A 22,429-nucleotide genomic window follows, 5' to 3' on the forward strand; every position below is an offset into this window, starting at 1 on the left:
ACATACCTATCTCTCGGGACACCATTCTTCTGGTCTGGATGTCCTCCACGTCTGCTGTGTAACGTCATTCTGGAGGTTGCCTTCCTACTGTCTTGTGGAGTTTTGTTTCCAGTGGTTCCTTGAGCAAGTTTGACTGGGTAAAGAATTCCTGGTAAAGAAAATGTTTTTCAAATTTTTAAGGCACAGTCATTTTCTAGTATTGATGTTTTAAAAGACTAAACCCATTTCTTACTTTGTATCTCTTGTTATCTTGTAAAAATCTCTGTTCACAGTGCTTCACCATTTCATTATCAAGGTCTTGAATTGTTACCATCCATTGTGCAGTAGTCTTCAGTGCCCCCCCCCCCTTTTTTTTAAGTGGAAACTTGGGTCTTCATTTCTGGGCAATTTTCTTAAGTTATTTCGTTGATGATTTTTTTCTCTCCCTCTTCTTTCTCTTTTATCTCTTGGATTCTTGTGATCCAGATGTTAATACCTCTAGGACTGTTTCTCTAGTTTTCTCTCCTGTTTCAGTCTGTCTTTGCTCTGCCCTCAGAGATTTCTTCAACTTCACACTTCACCCCATCTGTTGGATTTGTTTTATTTCTGCTATCATGTTTCCAAGAGTTCCTTTTGTTTCTGAACAGTCCTTTTGTATTTTAATAGTATCCTGTTTGTTTCAGGCTTCCCTGGTGGCTCAGACAGTAAAGAATCTGCCTGCCATGCAGGAGACCAGGTTCAATCCTTGGGTCAGGAAGATACCCAGGAGAAGGAAATGGCTACCCACTCCAGTATTCTTGCCTGGAGAATTCCATGGACAGAGGAGCCTGGTGGGCTACAGTCCGTGGGATCGCAGAGTCAGACATGACAGAGCAACTAACACTTACACTTTTTTTTTTTTTTAATGTTTCATGCAGGCAGTATTTTCCCTTTATAATATTAAGTTTTAAGTTTTCTTCTCTCTACATAGATTTTCTTCTGTATACAGTTTTCCTCTTCTATCTTTTTGGTCACCATCTTTCATATTAGAAGCTTTCTTCATATTTAATAACTTGTGGTTGTTGGCCTACATTTAAAAGTAAGGTGACCAAAAACCTATGTTTGATGTTGTGTGTATACGTTCGGGGCCTGACGTCTGTGAGTTGTGAGGTTCGTGGTAGGGTGGCATCCCAGTGTCATTATGTTAAGTCTTCTTAACTTGGTGTTTGTTGGTCAGGTTCCCCAGAGAAAAGCTTTACTATCTCCTGCATGTAAGTAAAGACCTGTGAGCCAACCAACGGAAGGAGATTGGAGTTCAGTACCTCACCTCAGCAATGCCTGGTGTCAAGCAGTCAAGAAACCCTCCATCAGAAAATAAACCAACGTTTTTCTGTCCTCATAGGGGAGATTAGTGTCCGTTCACAGAGGCTGAGGAGGGGATCTGCTTGCTTTTCAAAGAGCCTTCAGTCAGCCTTCCTTATCTTCAGCCCCTCCTTTCACTCTACCTTCTAGGGGGCCCTAGATTCTGAGCCTCTTAAGGACCTTGTAGCACAAATCAAGCTGTCCCTGCCTCCACCTCATGAGTTGGTCATCTGAGGTCTTCCAAGTTCGTTACCATTCACCCACCTGTTTCTAGCCTCCAAAACTCATTATTGTTACTTCCTTTCCCATTCTTCTCTGCTGGTGTGATTATGCCTGTAAAAACAAAATCAGTTTTATGAAGCTTAATTGGAAATTCGGGAAGGAACAAAATTATATGCACATGTTCAATTAGCATATAATCACGGATAAGTGGAATGACATGATACTAGAGTTTTAGGAGAAGTAGTGTCTGTTCACTTTTGTAAGTTTTGTTGTTGTTCTTTTTAATACCTGATTACAGAGGGTTTTTTTTCATTTGCTCATCCAAGTCCTTAACATATATTTTGACGTAATTTCTCAGAATTCTGATACCTATTTTTGTTGTCTCGTAGTAAACTGTAAATTTGTAATAAAATTGTCAAGACCATTGTGATTTGACCATTGGATGTAAAAAAACAAATTCAGCCTAACTAGTGAAGGAGGAAAATCAATCTAAAATAATAATGAAATGTCTTCTGTTACTTTTGAAATTTACAAGTATTTCTTTTAAAGTGGAAAAAACATTGGTTTTGACTATAAGAATGTTAATTTTTATGGAGGGCTTTAAGTAAAGAGTTGGGTGAAAGGATGATTGCTGCAATACTGTTGTCGCCTTTCTTATAACAGGCACATTTGAAAACCTAAATGGACAGTAATAAGGAATTTATTAAATTATGTAATTTTACCATTACACAGTCATTAAAACCGTTAAAGAATACTATTAATGGTATGAAGAGATATTTGAAATGGATTTGAAAGATTCTGTGATAGTGCCAAAAAAATTGAGTGTGTGTGTGTATATATATATATATATATATATATATATATATGCATCTTTATAAACACATGTATCTACAGCAAAAATATTAAATGATGAGCTCTGAGTGGTAGGAATATAAGTGATTTTTTTCTATATTGGTGTATCTGAATTTTCTAAATTCACAATGAGAGAAACCATTATGTGGAATGATTAGCATAGAAAGAGGATTATTTGTTAAGTTAGCTTGTTACATTTACCTTATAGAATACTCAGAGGACATACTAATTGCTTCAAATATTAGAAGAGCTTTCCATTGATATGAGATATTCTGAATAATTTACAGTTTTGGTTCTCCAACCTTGATGTCGGGGAACATGTCCTTGGGTCCATCAGAGGTTGTGACTAATTTATAAACAGGTACCCTATGTAACTCTAGTGGAGGTAATCCATGGATCACATTTTGAGAACCAAGTAAAACTTAAGTAAGATTTGTAGTGGCCAGAAAAAAAGTGATTGATAAGGAAGGACTTCCTCACTGTCCAAAGGGGAAGCTCAGGACTTAAGCCTCTGCCTTTAGTAGGTGTCTTTCCCCCCAAGCTTTATAGTCAGATATTTAACTGCCTTGTAAACATCTCTGCAAATTCAGATGTCGTATCAATTCCATTGTTTTCCACCATTACCCCAGCCACCCATAAGCAGCTTCTTGTGTTCTCTGTTTGGCATAGTTTACCCGTTTTCACCCACATGTGAACTATGTGGGTCGTCTTTGATTTCTCTCTCACTTCCTTCCATCAGTCATTCATAAATCCCTTTCTGGTCTGCCTCCTGAATTTTCATTAAATTACTTATATTATTTCCATCCCTAATACACCTAGTGCCTAATTGCTGGCCTTCACTTTTACTACTATATATAGGCTTTCTCAGTTGGTCTCACCTCTACTTTCTTCTTCCTCTGAAATAAGTATCTTTTACCCTACCACTAAAGTAAAGTGATCTATCTAAAATGGAAACCACACTATGGTATTCAGGAGTTTAAAAGCCCTTCAGTGCATAAAATGCAGATTCTTTAATGTAACTTATATAAGATTTCATGACTAGCCCATCTGGCCCCTATTATTCCATCTCTCCATACTTCCTACTGCCTATAGTAACACACTTATATGTTCCAGTAGTAGTAACTGCTGGTCATCCCTCTCTGCCATGTACAGACATTGCTGTTCTCTTTGCTTTTGCCAGTGTCACCGTCTTCGTGAAGTTCTGTGCCTCCCCTCTGCAACTCATAAGAACATGCCTTACTCGTTCTTTCTTTTTTTTTTTTAACTAGTATGCTTTGTTTCAAATTAACATACTTTCCTGGTAGCCTCTCCTCCTCTTGCTTTGGGTGGGATCACTCTCCTCACTGTGTCCATTTTTCTCTTTGCAGACTACATTACTTCATTGAATTATATTTATTTGTGGCCTTTTCCCCATTCCTTCATACACATGCCTCAATAATTTCTTTAAGGGCAAAAACCTATGTCTTTCTCATTTCTGTAGTTTCAATTCTAGCATTGTTCTGGCACACATATCCCCAGTAGGTGAGTTCAGTCACTCAGTTGAATGACTCCTGGACTGAGTCGACCTCATGGACTTGAGTCGACCTCATGGACTTGAGTCGACCTCATGGACTGTAGCACACCAGGCCTCCCTGTCCATCACCAACTCCCGGAGCTTGCTCAAGACATGTCCATCAAGTCAGTGATGCCATCCGACCATCTCATCCTCTGTTGTCCCCTTCTCCTCCTACCTTCAATCTTTCCCAGCATCAGGGTCTTTTCCAATGAATCGGTTCTTCACATCAGGTGGCCAAAGTACTAGGGCTTCAGCTTCAGCATCAGTCCTTCCAATGAATATTCAGGACTGATTTCCTTTAGGACTGACTAGTTGGATCTCCTTGCAGTCTAAGGAAAGAGTATGATCACACGACCTTCATTAAATTCCCAAATTTATTACCAAATGGACAAATAAAATTGCTACCCTCAAACACATTCAAGCGCAGGAACCATAAATACTGTACAATCTGATAGATACATATGACTTAAGAGCCCTTTTAACCTGGGTATTGACTTATTAAGATTGCCTTCTTTGTGCCTCAGGAGAAAACTGGTTTCTCAAATTCTCTCAATTCTGCCCCTTTATCTCTTCAAGAGGAAGATAAATCCTTAAAATATCAACTATTACCAGTTCAGTGCTGGGAGGAGATAGACATTTTCAGTTTGTACTTCCTCATGAATGAAAGGCATACTTGTAATAAGTTTATAAGAGAAAAATATGCTTTATACTGTAAGATATGTATTTGTTTTAGACTTAGTAGCTAAGCTTCACCCAAGTTTGGGAACAATTATACTTGAGAACATGGCTTAATTTAACACATGATATTCTGAAGAATTTTACATTCCTTCAAAGCTAGCTTATCTCTTGACCTTGGGTAAGTTGCTTAATCTCTTGGAGCACTTAATGTTTCTGTCTCTCAGTGGGGAGAGAATATGGGGATAACTCTTATTCTAACCCAGTCTGATTTCTTCAAAGAGCAAATGAGAAATTGAATATGAAAGCAGGTGGGAAACTTTAAAGCACCGTACAAATAAAGTGGTATTTAGTGTTCAAAAAAGTCTGTGTTACATATTTTGATACTATATTAGAACAGTTTTTTGATTTTTGTCATTTGGGAGGAGTTTAAAAGTGGGGGGCATGGGAAGTATTTGCAGTGTTTGTTTCTTTTTGTTTTTTTTTTCCAAAAAGAATATTAAGCTTAATGTTAGTTCCTTTCACACCATTGGAATACTTAAACCTAGCAGAAGGGTCATCCTTTTGCTGCTAAAAAGTTGCTTCATATTAAACATGAGTACTCCCAAGGAGGTATCTGTGATGGTAATTTTTTTCCATGTTCAACACCATAGGTATCTATGCCAGCAGCTCACGCAACATCATCTGCTCCCACCGTAACTTTAGTACAGCTGCCCAATGGGCAGACAGTTCAAGTCCATGGAGTTATTCAGGCGGCCCAGCCATCAGTTATTCAGTCTCCACAAGTCCAGACAGTTCAGGTATGTGTATAAAAAGTTCTGCATCTACTTTCATAACTGTCGTTGATAGCCATATTTCTCTTCCTCTCATTATGAAAATAGGAACATGTCTAGTTTAGAGTTTTATTTTATAGTAATTATGGAATATGCTGCATCTGTATAGTCACCTTAAGTATAGGAACATATATACACAAGAACAGACATAATAAAAAACTGTTTCTTAAACTGGAGGAAAAAAAGAATTGATTGGGAAAAATAAAGTATACGGGATAAAGTGGAAATGTTGGGAGAGACTATAAGGGTACCTCAGGGAAATAAGATGCAAAATAATAACTTTGTAATTATTTTCTAAGCATGCAATTGGAAAAAACAGCCCTTGTCAAAAATTAATAACCTTACCTAAGTATTATTTGAATTTTAGAGAAAAACAACTATGTTTACAAGTCTTAAGTTAGAGTATATACAACTTCGAAATGATACCTTCAGAAATTGTACCTTAAGAATCAGGTATTTTTCCATGCATGTTATCTTATTCTTTGGAGAGATTGTTCCTTTAATTTGGATCCAAGGGGAATAAAGGCATGTAAACCTCTACTTAACTGTAGGGAACCTAGGGCAGTATACATCTTTGCAATGAGCTTATTGGGGAAGGAAAAAAAAAAGACTTGAACGTTCATTCAAGTAGGCCATAACCCCAGCCTCCCATTTCATATTTTTTGCTTCACAGTCTTCCTGTAAGGACTTAAAAAGACTTTTCTCCGGAACTCAGGTGAGTCCTAGGTCCTATTTTTAGAAAGGAAGGTGAGAAATTATTCTTTATATCTTTGTCCCTTCTCTCTAAACATGGAACTCAAGGTTTAAATAAAAATCTTAGGTATCTTCTAGGTGTAGGCCAAACTTGTTACCTATCCAGCCCTTAATCTGTTACTTAGTTTCCCTATTTACATCCTTCTCCCCTCCTCCAAACGGTAGTCTGGCATTACTTCGACTCTTTCAGAGAAAGGAGGCAATCTCCAGAGGTAACCAGTTTATAATCGGGTGATTGCTAAAATATTCTTCCCTGAGGTGAACCAGAATACCTTTCTAAAAGTATTACCTAGTGGTCCCAATTCTATCCTCAGAAACAAGCAAATTTAACTCCTTTTTCTATTGGACTGCTTCCTTTTCCCTATCTCCCACATCCTTCCCATTAAAAATATGTCCAGACCAAGTAAATGCCTGTTTTTCTTCAGCCATTTATAATCGACATTGCTTTGTTTCCTCTTTACCATCCATGTCGTCATCTTGTGGGTGAGAGCTGTTTTCTTTCTTTTCCCCTTGAGTACAGTAGCCAGATTGATTGATACTTGTAGAGGGGAGAAGTCCCTTCTTTGTCTTCTATTAGTGTCATCAAAGGATATAATAGATGTTAACTCACCTCTACTTCATTTGATCTCTGTGCTTTGGTTTGCTTGGACATTTAGGGCAGGGGTAAAAGGAGAAAGAAGAATGAATGTTTTTATATAAGTAAAATCATCAAGTTGTAATATTGAAAAGGAATTTGTTGTTACTAAATAGATGGTATAGTCCAGGTAAAGACTGAAGAATTTGTTATTTCTATAGAACCACACTGACTGAACAATAGTCTCCTATCTTTTGTCTCAGTTTTTATTTCATTGAATGCTGCCTAACTGTTGTTCATATGATGTATGCCATTACTAATTCCCTGCTTGTATCTTCCTCTTGATAATAGTGGAAAGAACCTGACCTTCTAGTCAGGAGACCTAGATTCCAGATCTCACATTAACCTTTACTTTTTCTTTTTCACTTACGATAGGAGGTCTTTCTATAAAGAACACACAAAAATTAACACAAAATTTGCTAACATTATAAATATTGGTTTTAATAAATGATGTTTAATTGTTGATTATATTCTTAATTTTAATCTTTACTCTGTGGTAAGAATAATAATAATGACCATTAACTTGTAGAAATGTGTGAGCTGTGCTTATAATTAGAAACCTGAATTCCAGAAACAGAAACACAAACAGTATTTTTAATTTAAAGGCCCTAAACCATAGAGAAGCTATTAAACTTCAGTGGTATTTCAGCTGGTTCACAGTGATTAGAATTAATCATTAGAGAATGGTTTATAACAGAAGAGGTGATCAAACAAGGAGAGAACTGATTCCTCAAACTTCTTGATGGAAGAATATTAGTATTCTAGAACAGCATTTCTGAAATATATAAGGTACATTTCTCTTGATGTGAGAATAAGATATTAAGATTTCTGTTTATCTTTTTTCATCTCAGAGGATTAGAAACTAAGCTTTACTAATATTTCATATTCATCAGTGCCCTAACTTATCCCTTAGGTATACGTGTAAGTCAGATCTCACAGATTATGTAAAAATTCCCACAAAAATAATGGGAGTTACACAAATGTATAGAAGTTAACAGTATCATCCTCACTTTTCATTTGTTAATTTTGGATGCATTTTTAATACAATGCAGTTAAAACATTGCATAGGATTTATGGATTATGTTACCTTAAATTATTACATTCATTCCTTCAACGAATTTTTATTGATCACATGCTATGTGCCAGTCACTGTTCTAGGTGCTGTGAAAGCAGCAGTGAGCAAATAATACTTCTCTATTCTCATGAAGATCACATTTGAGCGAAGAGAGACAATGAAAAAATAAATTATGTCAGGTGAGGATAAGTGCTGGGAAGATAATTAAAGCAGGGGAAAGGGATAGAGAATAATGTGGAGGGAAGGGTATTTTATTTTATGTAGAGTGGTCAGGGAACACAAAGAGCAGAAAACTAGAAAGCAGTGAAGGAGGCTAAGCCATACAAATAATAAAAGCAAGTCCAGAGGCCCAAAAGTGAAAGTATAGCAAGATGACATGGCCTGGATAGAGTGAGCAAGAGGGATTGTGGTTGGCACTGAAGTTTTTGATACAGCCTTTGCAATACTTCATAATGTGACGGAGACACACATTATGTCTTTTGTGATGGAGGCACACACAAGTCTTTTGTGCAAGGTATCCAGTGGTTATCATATAGCAAATATTTGAGTTGCTGAACAAACACAAGGATGTTACTTGTTTATTTTTACATGACAAGTGTTCCAAAGTTGCTGATCTTTATAATGGCAAGCAAGAGATAACCTATAAAGGATATGTTAACTAACAGATATTTTTGAAAAAAAGAAATTCTTTTCAACTATCCTTTCTGAGAGAAGGTGACATTTTAACAATGTATGAGAGAATACCTCCATTTTGAAAAGAAATCATGCTTTGGACAGAATATTTTGAATATAGAAGTTTGGAAATGTTCCCATACTTTTTTTTAACTGAAAACAGTATAGATTTGTCACCTAGAAACTCAAATGTATATACTTTAAAAACTCTGGAAATAGAGTTTTCCAAACTATTCAGAAGTGTTCTTGAGTTTCAGGAGGTGTTGAACTTATTTGTTAAAATGTAAAAGCTTTTATTAGCATGTAATAACTGACCAAGAGTCAGGGAGATGAAAGTATACTAGTAAATTTCATCAAAAGTTTGTGCAATTGATAGATGAAAGTGAAAAAAAAAATGATTGTTTTATTTAGTAGGCCCAATCACAAAGCACTTATTCCTATATCCACATGTCATGAACTCCTTTTTTCAGCAGTTGCAGATGTCAGATCACATTTCAGAAAGTCCAGGCTTAGAATCACATTTTTGCGTCACTGTTATAAAATATTAAATGGTTTCTTAATGAACCATATTAAAGCACATCACTCTTGTTGCTATGAAATATTAAGAAATTTACAAGTGTATTTTAATACTTACATTGACTCTTTAAAAATTAATTTGTTTTATGATATAGATAATACTTAAAACTTGAAAATAAATGTATGTGCTTATATCAGATTTTCTTATTTATAAGGGAGATCTGCAGATCAAAACAGTCTGGAGATTACTGCTCTAGACTTCTATTAAACTCCTTGATCCAGTGAATAAACTTTGGCCCTAAACCTGAGCCTGAACTGTACTCCAGGAAAGTGCTTAAGTTTTCAGGGGACCATGTATAGTTTGAGAAAACATTTAATACAACCATTTTTAAAATTTCGTGCTAGTCACTGTATATTTTATTTTGACATTTCAAATAACATCGAAATAGGGATTTTTTTTTTTCCTTCTTATATAAATAGGAGGTATGGTTTTTTAACAAACTTTGTCTTAACAAATAAAGAAAATATTGAGAAATACAGATCTAAAAGGTTCAGTGATGGGTTTGGCTTTTTTTAAATTTCTTGACCTATAAGTGGCCATGATTAAAGTCCTATTTAAGGAACTCAGGAAGGGATTAATAATAGAGGCAGGAGGAGGTGAAGACCAGAGGAAGGGGCTCTGTCATTGGAGTGTGATGATAGTCTTTGATACTTACAAGTGGGATATAGTTTTTCATGTTATTTTTTTAATAACCTATTAAACGTGTTGAACTGTTATTATTTAAAAGGATTTTAATGGTGCTTAATGGTCTTAGCAATGAGGATTTAGTGGTTTAGGGGGCGGGTTTGGTTTTTTTGTTTGGTTTTGGTTTGAGGTGGGGTATGGTGTTGGGGGTGGGGGGAGTTTTGTTTGTTTTTTGGTAGATAGTCCATAGGAATTGGCTTCATATTCATAATTCTAAGTTCTCTCTGGATAGTATTCCACCAAAGAGGAAATACTACATTCATTAAGTAGTATTGAATAGTTCTGAATTCCCTTTACATTTAAAAAATTGCAGTACATATCACTTATATATGGAATTTTAAAAATACAACAAACTAGTGAATATATTAAAAAAGAAACAGACTCACAGATACAGAGAACAAACTAGTGGTTACCTGTGGGGATAGGGATGAGGAAAGTGGCAATATAGGAGTAGGGGACTAAGAGGTACAAACTATTATGTATAAAATAAGCTATAAGAACTTATTGTGCAACACAGGGAATATAGCCAATATTTTATAACTGTAAATGGGACATCGCCTTTAAAAATTGTGACTCACTATACTGTATACTTGTAAATTACATTGTACAGCAGTCATACTTCAGTTTTTTTTTTTGAATTGCAATCGTAGAGTATAAGTTAGTTCCTTTTGTGTGAATTGACAAGTTATTTCAGGTAAGAGGAATAGGAGACTTTGTTCTACTGGGAGCAATAGATGCATTGAGTTTGGGGGAAAAAATTAAAGGCCATATATTTAAAAAGCAGTGTTAATTTGTTTCATTTCAAAATTGTCCTATGTGTAGTTTATGTAGCATGTTTTAAAGTTGTTATTTTAATGACTTTCAACTTGGAAGAGTGTGCTTCAGTTCAGTTCAGTCGCTCAATCATGTCCAACTCTTTGCGACCCCATGAATCGCAGCATGCCAGGCCTCCCTGTCCATCACCAACTCCTGGAGCTCACTCAAACTCACGCCTATCGAATCAGTGATGCCATCCAGCCATCTCATCCTCTGTCGTCCCCTTCTCCTGCCCCCAATCCCTCCCAGCATCAGTCTTTTCCAATGAGTCAACTCTTCACATGAGTGTGCTTACATCATTATATATCCTTGAAAGAAGGTTGTAAGAATGAGAGTTAAGCAAAAAAAGACAGAATGTAGAGAAACTAAGGTTCTAAAAAACATTAATGAGGATAAACATTTGTCAGGTTATTCACTTTGAGTTCGATCTTGTTATCCATTGAAATTCTGGTTCTCTGCTAAGGCCTTTTTACAACTCCTCATCAGCTCTACATCTTTGAGAAAGTCTGTGTAGAGACTCTGCTGAGTGAGCTAGTTAACAGCAGCTACAGATTAGTGGGAAAGTGTTCTGTGTGTTCGTTTGGCAGTAACTATAGTGTTGTTCGGAGAAGGCAATGGCACCCCACTCCAGTACTCTTGCCTGGAAAATCCCATGGACGGAGGTACCTGGTAGGCTGCAGTCCGTGGGGTCCCAAACAGTCGGAAACAACTGAGTGACTTCACTTTCACTTTTCACTTTCATGCATTGGAGAAGGACATGGCAACCCACTCCAGTGTTCTTGCCTGGAGAATCCCAGGGATGGGGGAGCCTGGTAGGTTGCCATCTATGGGGTCGCACAGAGTCGGACACGACTGAAGCGACTTAGCAGCAGCAGCATAGTGTTGTTACTCTACCATGAATCACAGGTTTATAGGACTATACTTGGTTCACTTTAAAAATGTTTTAAGGGGCACATACATTACTTTAACATAGATCTATTTTGTGAAAAATTACTAGATTTAACAAACTTCATTTTAAAGTGAGTGTGTATCACAAAGCCCTCCGAATACAACTGCCTGCTGTCCAGAACCCTTAGGCTCGGACCACATTCTTGATTTCTCAAGTTTCTCTTAACTGTGTTTGTTCTTACTGCCTTTGCCATAAATTTTGATAAGGCGCTATCCCACATAGACCCTTTTGCCTTGGTTAAATTTAATTCTCACTCCGACAGCAGCATGCTCACCTAGGTTAGGAGAGAGCAAGAGGCTCCTGCTGTTTAGCCTAGGGAAACTTGGCAGTGTAAATTTGACAGACTAGCTTACCTAAATGACTGAAGTTCTAGTCTAAAAATGGTCTGAAAATGCTCTGGGTTGCTGCTTCTGACAAAATTGGTTTGAGATTGGAACCAGCAGGATACTGATGCTAGTATCAAATTTAGTTGACATCTAAATTTGAGATGTCAGGTGTTGACAGTGGCTTCACTACTTCATAGCTTTGTGACTTGGGTGATTTACTTAAACGCTTTGTGCCTCAGTTATTCCATCTATAAACTGGACATACTAATGGTACTTATCTAGTACCTAAAGTGAGTAATGTAATATATGTATATGCTTTAACATATCATCTGCCACATAGTAAGTTCTCAGTAAATGCTAGTTGCTGCTATTATTATTATCCCACATAAAATCTGTATTCATTTACCTTTATTCCTTCTCAATCCAAGCGTACTTTCCAGAATACACAGTTCTTTACCTTGAAGTTTTGCTTAATAAAAATTGTGGATTGCCAACTTTGACACATGTCTATATGTAGCAGAGGACTTCTTCCAGAATTGCTAGAAACAGCCATCTGGAACATGGTTGAAGGATCACTGATCTTACTTGTACAATTGTAAATATACTCAAAAGTATTTACACATCAGTTAAAGGAAAATATTGTACAATCAGTAGACTGACAGCTAGATATTTAGTCATTTATTCTTTCCTTTGTGTCAGAACTTTATTTTACTTGGTAGTTTTGTTCTAACTATAAGAAAACAACTGACAGGTGATACTGATACATTCAGTGTTGATTATAAGAAGACCTGAAAGAGATGAGACTGAATTTGGATATCACAAAAGTTTGGTTTTGACAAAAAATTTTTAGGTTCTCTGACTTATGTAGGATGGGGAAAAAAGGGGAGAGGAAAGGGATGGTATGATTATTTCCCATAAAAACTAATTTTCTACTGAAGCATGTATAAGGTTGATACATGCCCTTTTGTATTTTACCTTTTCTTAAAATTCATAAAAATTTTATGGGAACTAAATTTGATTATCATGATAAAGTTCTTCTTTATTTTCAGATTTCAACTATTGCAGAAAGTGAAGATTCACAGGAGTCAGTGGATAGTGTAACCGATTCCCAAAAACGAAGAGAGATTCTTTCAAGGAGGCCTTCCTACAGGTATGTAGGTAGTTGAATAGTTAAAAGAATTTAGGATCAGAAGTATAAAGGTGTACCCCTATGTAGTTACAGATGAAGAGATGTCAGAACGCCAGTTAGATGCTCTATTCAGGACCATACAGAACATGTCTTTTCATCTTGAGTTGCTTCTCTCAAATAAGTTGAAGCTTGTCATATAGAATAAGAGCACTTCTTAATCTGAACATGTTGTGTCTGACTCTTTGTGACCCCATCAACTACAGCCCACCAGTCTCCTCCCTCCATGGGATTTTCCAGGCAAGAATACTCGAGTGAATAGCAGTTTCCTTCTCCAGAGGATCCTCCTGACTCAGGGATCGAACCAGGCATTGCAGGCAGATTCTTTACCATCTGAGCCACCAGAGAAGCCTTACTCTGAACAGTCCTGGATAAAAGACTGATTTTTTTTTTTTTTCCTTCTGTTTTTGTAGACTGTGCTGGCTGCTGCTTTTCTGTTTAAAAGATTGGAATACATTTGATAAGGTTATAGCATTTTCTAGTTATAAGTCAGTTCTGAGACTGTACCATGTACTTCATAACACATTTCTTATTCCATGGTACTTAGCATGATAACTGCTTGTTAATTTAATAGTTGCTTAGGGTGATGTTTGATGATATTCCCTAATTTTAGGGGCACCTTACTGCAATTTTATGTTCAGCTACAAAAGTTGCCTAATCCATACCTTGCTTCCAAGATGGACCAAAACTGTTTTTAGTACTACATAGAAATTGGAGCCATATTAAGTATTTCCAGGAAGAGCAATTCCACAAATCTTTTAAGTTCAATTCATAGTTTAATAAACTTCAAGCTTATTCTTCCCTTCTTTAGCCTACATTATTTCTATTTATATATATTTCTATTTTTCAAAGGAATGTTATATCTTTTCCATTTTCTTGGCTCTTAAGCCAGCCCTTTTCTTTATCCTCACAATTTAATTAGGGATCCTAAAGAAATACCAGTAAATTGAGGTCTTGAGGATTCTGTGTTACCAAGTATGTGTTGTATTTATTTATACTCATAATTCTCAAAATATAGCTAGTTTTATCTTTTAACTTTGAAATATATCTAGTGTTACTATGTAAGACATTTGATCCTGAAGCAAATTCAACTTGATACTAAGAAACAAGCTACATGGCTTCTCTATATAAGTTCTAGGTAAACCCTAGCTGTAACCTTATGATACATGATGTGTTTTATGTTGGAAAAAAATCTTTTTTTTTTTTTGCCTTAATTGGCACCACACATGTGTAGAGAAGGGTATTTTCCCTTATAATCAAACCTCCATAATGGAGTATGCCATTATTTTGCTTTTAGTTTATGAACTCTCAAAACCTAGCCTGTATGTCTTAATTTGATTATAACAAGATCTGTATCAATATTCTTAGGTTATTTTTGTGAAGTTGGAGAAATGGGAATTAAATAATACATGCTGGGTTTTTATTGGAACAGCCCAGCTTTATAGTGATCAGTTTTTACCCAGAGGAAGTCCTTGAAGGGTTCTCACTGGATTTCATCTGGCTTGGTGTTTTTATCAGTAATTGAGCTGAAAACATAAAAGCCATGTTTATCAGATCAACAAATAACAAACTTAAGGGCAAAGTACCCTAAGAGATGGTAGAATAAAAACCTTGAAAGATCATAGCAGCCAAGGGAAATAGAGTGAAACGAATAGTCACACTTTATTTTTTGGGGCTACAAATCACTGCAGATGGTGACTGCAGCCATGAAATTAAAAGACGCTTTACTCCTTGGAAGGAAAGTTATGACCAACCTAGATAGCATATTCAAAAGTAGAGACATTACTTTGCCAACAAAGGTCTGTCTGGTCAAGGCCATGGTTTTTCCAGTGGTCATGTATGGATGTGAGAGTTGGACTGTGAAGAAAGCTGAGCGCCAAAGAATTGATGCTTTTGAAGTGTGGTGTTGGAGAAGACTCTTGAGAGTCCCTTGGCCTGCAAGGAGATCCAACCAGTCCATTCTGAAGGAGATCAGCCCTGGGATTTCTTTGGAAGGAATGATGCTGAAGCTGAAACTCCAGTACTTTGGCCACCTCATGCGAAGAGTTGACTCATTGGAAAAGACTCTGATGCTGGGAGGGATTGGGGGCAGGAGGAGAAGGGGACAACAGAGGATGAGATGGCTGGATGGCATCACCGACTAGACGGACGTGAGTCTGAGTGAACTCCAGGAGTTGGTGATGGACAGGGAGGCCTGGTGTGCTGCGATTCATGGGGTCGCAAAGAGTCAGACACGACTGAGTGACTGAACTGAACTGAACTAAACTATAGGATAAAATGTTGAGGATAATGGTAAAATTTCTGAACTTGAGTTTAAAATAAAATCAGTTATTCCCATACAGGATTCTGGATTAAGAATTCATCTAAAAAAGATAATGTTCTTTAATTATCATTGATTAAATGTGGTTGCCAAAAAAGCCAATACACCATAAGATTGTATTGGTTTAAAAGAAAAAAATAACCTAGTGTCTAGATTAAAGTGAAAGTTGCCCAGTTGTATCCAAGTGTTTTACCCCATGGACTATAAACTCCATGAAATTTTCCAGGCCAGACTACTGGAGTGGGTAGCTGTTCCCTCCTCCAGGGGATCTTCCCAAACCAGTGATTGAGCCCAGGTCTCCCATATTGCAGGTGGATTCTTTTCCAGCTGAGCCAGCAGGGAAGCATTCTTTGCCATGCAAAAGGGTTGTTTTTCCTATAGTCAGTTTTTCTATTCATCTCTTCTTTAATTGCACCTGGATTTTGAATCATCGTCTTTTTTATGTTCACTGAAAGGAGAAATTCATCTGTGTTTTTTCTAGTCCTCATATGGTTTTGACATGTAGATGCCCTGATTGATTTTTAGTTTAATGTTGCATATTTTATTGTTTATTATTGTAAGTTTTTACATTTTAAACTATAACATTTTTAAATTCTATCCTAAACACTCAACTTTCTGTCAGTTTTCTGATCTTTTCCTCTTCTTTGTATTTGGCCAGTAAATGTTACTTTTATTTTAACTGATACAATTCTCTATTTTTCTAGGAAAATTTTGAATGACTTATCTTCTGATGCACCAGGAGTGCCAAGGATTGAAGAAGAGAAATCTGAAGAGGAGACTTCAGCACCTGCCATCACCACTGTCACGGTGCCAACTCCGATTTATCAGACTAGCAGTGGACAGTATAGTGAGTAATTGATATTTCTGTTTTGGAAAATGAGTTGAAAAACTAATGGCTGCATTCTCAAAGTAATCTTATAAAAGCAGTCGGCACTTTGCTAGATCTTGATTGTCACTGTTATATTTCCTTTCAGTTCAGTTCAGTCACTCAGTCGTGTCCGACTCTCCATCGAGTCAGTGATGCCATCCAGCCATCTCATCCTCTGTCGTCCCCTTCTCCGCCTGCCCCCAATCCCTCCCAGCATCAGAGTCTTTTCCAATGAGTCAACTCTTCGCATGAGGTGGCCAAAGTACTGGAGTTTCAGCTTTAGCATCATTCCTTCAAAGAAATCCCAGGGCTGATCTCCTTCACAATGGACTGGTTGGATCTCCTTGCAGTCCACGGGACTCTCAAGAGTCTTCTCCAACACCACAGTTCAAAAGCATTAATTCTTTGGCGCTCAGCCTTCTTCACAGTCCAACTCTCACATCCATGCATGACCACAGGAAAAACCATAGCCTTGACTAGATGAACCTTTGTTGGCAAAGTAATGTCTCTACTTTTGAATATGCTATCTAGGTTGGTCATAACTTTCCTTCTAAGGAGTAAGTGTCTTTTAATTTCATGGCTGCAGTCACCATCTGCAGTGATTTTGGAGCCCCCAAAAAATAAAGTCTGACACCGTTTCCACTGTTTCCCCATCTATTTCCCATAAAGTGATGGGACCAGATGCCATGATCTTCGTTTTCCGAATGTTGAGCTTTAAGCCAACTTTTTCACCCTCCACTTTCACTTTCATATATTTCCTTTACTTATATGCAAAGTTTTGTAACAGAAGCATTTGCTTTTCTTCAGGGTTTAGTTAGGATTACCCACGTATGTAAGACCTCTAAGTAGCCCTTTGTTTTGTTCAGGTGCATGGAGAGTCTAAGAAGTTTTTTAAACCACTACTTAAAAATGTATTTCAGTCCTCATATAACACGTTAATAGAAAACATGAGTTTTCAGATAATTATTCTTTGATTATGTTTAAGGCCAATTTTTGTCTCACAGAAAACAAAGATTTTTTTGAAAAATTATCAAAGTTCCCATTTCTCTGATGTCTCTGATACTTGGGTCTCTCTTCTTATCTTTCATCTCAATCTATTACAAAAGTACTTTTTGAGTTCTCCCTTTGTTTGATCAAAGGCATTTGTGTGAATGGTACCTTTTTCCTCTGTTTTTTCCCAATATCTTTTTGCCTTCCACAGTGCCTCACACACTGATGTCTTCATTTTTATTTGTTTATTAAATACAATGCTGCCCGCTATATAGTTGCCCTCCCTCTCTTCTTTAATAACACATCAAATGTACACATCGAAACTCTTACTACATTGGTTTTCTAATGTCCTGGGGTAGTCTGTCTCAGAAATATGTATAAAAGTTTGACTGCCAGTTCATAATTTTCCAGTTACACCTTGGCCTTGGTTTGCATAACTAATTTGCATTCCACCCATATTAAAAACAAGTAGCAGACTTTTTAGCTCTACCAAAGCTGAAACTTTTAATAGTAAGTAGAAGGCAGGCATTTTTGACTAAGCTTCTTGTCCATTCTGTAAGTTTATTAGAGTTCACTCATCCTCTTCCTTCTTCATTGGCAGAAAGAGGTGTATTGTGTATTTTTTATCAAAATAATTTGAGCTATTCAAGGTATGTGTGCTAACATATTGATACATGAACTTTTTCTCCAACTTTAGTACACTTGAGGAATATAGCATAGTGCTATTAGTAACAGAGATTCATTTACCACAGCAGTTCTCATTTGAATTAGAAATAGAAGGCATGCTCTCCAGACAGAGGCATATCAGAATCTGAAATAGGGAAGTGAAGTTGAGGGAGGTAAAGCTCAGAAAAACAGGTTTCATTTGGCACACCCCTTCCATTCAGCAGCTAACAGTTGCTTGTTTTAAGGTTAATACTTTGAGATTTTAAAGGCTTTATGCATTAATGTTTATGCCTTATTCTCTCTGTATATGCATATATGACTTTGATGGAACTGATTTAACATTATGTTCTTGATTATTATTAACAATCAATATAATGACCACTTACATATGTAACAATATTATATATTTATTATAAAACAAGTATATGGTTGGGAAAATTCAAATGGTAGAGGTTTCTAGTATTAATAAAAATTAAAGACCCTTCCCATCCCTCCCCAGTAGTAAGAGTTTGGTATATATTCTTCATTCTTTTTCATTCTGTTTATACATACACATGTAAAATGTACATGTGAGACCTGCATTATTTATATACTACAGACAAATATATGCATATATAGTTATGTAAGTGGTTTATTTTAATAGCTACATTGTGTTTCACTGTATAAATATAACATTTGTTTAAAAATCACATACACTGATGAATATTTAGGACTTTTCTACTGTTTCAAATAATGCTACATAAACATTCTTTTAGTATATAGTGCCCTATCCTGTCAGTGGGGTAGCGTCTAATTAGTGGAATTGTTGAATCCTAGTCAGCCTGCCCAGTTACCCTTCCCAGTGACTACATCAATTTATAGCCAATAAATTGGTGGTTGTGTTTTTTCATTAACACTAGTATTAGTTTGTCCATTACTTGGTTCACAATCCCTGATAATAAGTGTTGAAAAGATGTTATTCTTAGGTAGAAAAACATGTTTCACTAAATCGTTTTTCTCTTCATTTTGGCTACTCAAACTCTCAGCTAAGTTTGTTTAATTATACACTTTCCTTATTTTGTGATAGAATCATTATATACATCTAAATACACGTTAGTTACTTGACTTCTTTTCCTTCTTGTTTTAATTTAGTTTTTTTGAGAGCAATCTTAAATCCTTTTAAAATATAACGTGTATAAATAAATATTAAGAGAAAAACAATGTTTGATAGGATCAGACTTCAGTTTTCAGAGTACTTTCCTATACACATGGTCTCATTTGAGTTTTATAACAATTATACTTACGGGCTAGAACCATATATTTTTACTTTTACAGAAGAGATAACAGATTCAAATAATAGTTTAGTGATGGAACTTGGACTAGAACCCAGATCTCCTGATTTTTTAGTTTGCTTCTTTCCTTCCACTTTGATTTCATTGGTATATAGTCAAGAAGAAAGCTGTGTGTGTTGAATACAGTGGAATTTGCTCATTAACTCTAATTGAGAAATTGTGGTTTGATTCTGTTACCCTTCTGATTCTTTCAAGTTATCCAGCAGTGTTAATCTCAGAATACTTTTTACATATTTCTTTTTTCCCCTTTGTCTAACATAAGTAAAATTTATGGAGTTAGCTAAAGTAGATGGATTGTATATTCCAGTATCTGAATTTTCACAGGTATTATTTACTAAACTAAATTGTAGCCATTAACTGTTATTATTTCTTTATTAAACAGTAAATAATATAATTTTTAATACATAAATGACTCGGGATATTAGTCATGCAGAGCTAGCTGACAGTTGATCCCAAACCATCAATAATTTGCTTCTAAGAGACACAAAGTAACATGCTCAAGTCAGACATGTTGACTTTGTTAAAATCCATTATGTAGTTTTATATGTAATACTGTGATTTTTTAGTCCTTCTCTTTCTGGAATACTTGAACTCTTAACAGGAGAAAGTGTCTAACTTTTTCCATGTACCAAAGGTTAATTCAGTTTCTTTTATAAAGTGAAATGTCTTGTATGAGCCAAAATTTATTTCCTTTGGAGCAGATGAATGACACATGTGAATAATCAATGGATTCTACGTGAGAAGGCTTGAATATGTAGCTTAGAAATAGCAATAAGATACTTTTTCCTAAATGATCATCTTGGGCTCCAGTTTTAAACTCTATGAGAGGTCTGTGGTAATTAAGTTCCATAGGACATTTCAGTTGTCTCATTGAGTGGATTTCTGTTACACTTTATGTATTCCTAACTGAGTAAGAGAACAGAATGCACTACTGAATTGCTTTATTAATTATGCATTAAAATAATCATTTATTGGGTGCCTATTACATACCCATGTCTGTGGTAATAAATACATGAATGTAGAGAAGAAATATAGTACATAGTTAATGCAAGAATAAAGGAAGTGTGGGTCACAGAGTGGTATCTGTTCTCAACCAAATAACTTCAAATGGAATTTAACATTTTCTCATTTTATTTTTTTAATTGTTTTAACTAACATTATTATAAATTGTAATGTGGTTCATAGAGTATACTTGTATTCTAGAAATTGGATATAAGTTTTCCTGAGCAGAAAGTTCGGAGAAGGCAGTGGCACCCCACTCCAATACTCTTGCCTGGAAAATCCCATGGACAGAGGAGCCTGGTAGGCTGCAGTCCGTGGGGTCTCTAGGAGTCGGACACGACTGAGCGACTTCACTTTCACTTTTCACTTTCATGCATTGGAGAAGGAAATGGCAACCCACTCCAGTGTTCTTGCCTGGAGAATCCCAGGGATTGGGGAGCCTGGTGGGCTGCCGTCTTTGGGGTCGCACAGAGTCAGATAGGACTGAAGTGACTTAGCAGCAGCAGCAGAGCAGAAAGTTACTTGACTATACAGAATCTTTCTTGGTGATGTTATCTGCTGTAATAATTTCTCCTAGATATGTCTTGCAAATTATTCTTTGAATTTAGTGTGTGTGTATGTTATATGGTATTAATTAAACTTGTAACAATAAAATCTGTTGGATTTTAGTTGCCATTACCCAAGGAGGAGCAATACAACTGGCTAACAATGGTACTGATGGGGTACAGGGCCTGCAGACATTAACCATGACCAATGCAGCTGCCACTCAGCCAGGTACTACCATCCTGCAGTATGCACAGACCACTGATGGACAGCAAATCCTAGTGCCCAGCAACCAAGTTGTTGTTCAAGGTAAGAGAAGTTAGAACTCACAGGTGTAAATTCTTTAAAAGGTTAAAATTTTACAGACTCAGAAAAAAGTAAGTATGGTAATGCAAAGCACTGTTAAAATACAGCTTATTTTCTGCAACATAGATAATATTTTCCATGAACTCTTCTTCCGTTATTCCAATTAGACCAAAATGTCATGGCATAAAAACAACTATTTTCAGTTTTAAAAATATAACTTCTATATTTAACACCTTTAACATTTGGATGTAGGAGAAATGGGGTAGGCTAGAGGGAAAGACAATAAAATTAGGAGTTTAAAAAGCTAGTTTCTAAATCTAGGTATATAGATTTGCTTTGTGACCTTCAGTAAGAGCCAGCCTCCCTTGACCTCATTTTTTTTCAGTGTGTCACATGAAAAGTTGTGCTAAATCACTGATAAGAATCTTCGGAGGTTCAAATTCTTTCTCTGCTTTTAGTCAAAAGTAATTTATATCTTCATTTCTATGGTCATCATTTTTTATTTCAAAGGAAATCATTATATTCTGAAGAATCTTTGCCAGTGTGCAAGTCCACTGCTCTATGAGCAAGAATAGTTAAATCCATGATGAATTACAAAAATTCAAAAACTACAAATATTTTTTCTTTTTTTGTTTTCTTGTTGTTTTCTTCCTGTTTGTTTCAGAAATCTCTATCAATAGTGGATCATTTTTCTTTGAATTCATTGCATATTTTAAGAAAGATTTATGCCAGATTTAAAATTTGCATATTAAGGAGATAATACATCTGTTTCTAAAGATATTTTCATTAATAGTATGTTTTGTCTCTATTAGGTAATGACAGATATGCCCCTTCACCATGGATGATTAATTTTCAATAATTCTAAAACCAGCTAAAGAATCATAATATATTTAAAGGGCCCTAATGTACTTACAGGATATTTTGTTACTAAACAAATAATATTTGAAGAAGATAATATTTTGCTTATTAATGGGAGTAAAACACCTTTTCACTTTACACGCAGGTACTCAAAAATTGTAAAGCAGGATGTCAGTGAATTTGAATTCTGAACGTCAGTTTGAAGATGGTAACACATTTAGTATATACATCTTTTTGACTCAAACTACACATTTTAATTGATATTAATAACAAATATGGATGATTTTTAAAGAGTTTCAAATTCTCTCAGATAATGTTAGGTTTCTTATTCCTAGGAGGGCATATTTATTATTAAGCTGTTTTTAGAAAGAGACTTTTTTATTTCACAAATGATAGATCATTTAATTATGAAAATA

General features: G+C 35.9%; 2 protein-coding genes across 13 annotated transcripts in view; one reads left to right on the forward strand and one right to left on the reverse strand.

Moving 5' to 3' along the window:
- CREB1 (cAMP responsive element binding protein 1) overlaps positions 1-22,429 on the forward strand; it is a 57,254-nt gene that overhangs the window by 19,670 nt on the left and 15,155 nt on the right. For 4 of the 7 annotated variants that reach the window (XR_011561525.1, XM_070770903.1, XM_070770882.1 and 1 more), the window contains exons 2-6: positions 5,278-5,424; positions 6,131-6,172; positions 12,993-13,093; positions 16,154-16,296; positions 20,976-21,158. Coding sequence is in view for 6 of the 7 variants with exons in the window: in XM_070770882.1 (XP_070626983.1) it covers positions 5,278-5,424; positions 6,131-6,172; positions 12,993-13,093; positions 16,154-16,296; positions 20,976-21,158 (616 nt within the window). In the remaining variant the exon portion in view is untranslated. Of the gene's footprint in view, positions 1-5,277; positions 5,425-6,130; positions 6,173-12,992; positions 13,094-16,153; positions 16,297-20,975; positions 21,159-21,182; positions 22,222-22,429 lie in introns of those variants that run through there. The other 3 variants (XM_070770894.1, XM_070770910.1, XM_070770912.1) reach the window with 3 other exon arrangements.
- METTL21A (methyltransferase 21A, HSPA lysine) overlaps positions 1-22,429 on the reverse strand; it is a 68,949-nt gene that overhangs the window by 16,025 nt on the left and 30,495 nt on the right. For 5 of the 6 annotated variants that reach the window (XM_070770922.1, XM_070770931.1, XM_070770925.1 and 2 more), the window contains 2 exons: positions 1,585-1,653; positions 7-148 (listed from right to left, as the gene is read on the reverse strand). In XM_070770922.1, the coding sequence (XP_070627023.1) occupies positions 7-148; positions 1,585-1,653 (211 nt within the window). Of the gene's footprint in view, positions 1-6; positions 149-232; positions 1,654-22,429 lie in introns of those variants that run through there. The other variant, XR_011561547.1, reaches the window with a different exon arrangement.

The sequence above is a fragment of the Bos indicus genome, chromosome 2 (assembly GCF_029378745.1).
Source record: "Bos indicus isolate NIAB-ARS_2022 breed Sahiwal x Tharparkar chromosome 2, NIAB-ARS_B.indTharparkar_mat_pri_1.0, whole genome shotgun sequence".
NCBI lineage: Eukaryota > Metazoa > Chordata > Mammalia > Artiodactyla > Bovidae > Bos > Bos indicus.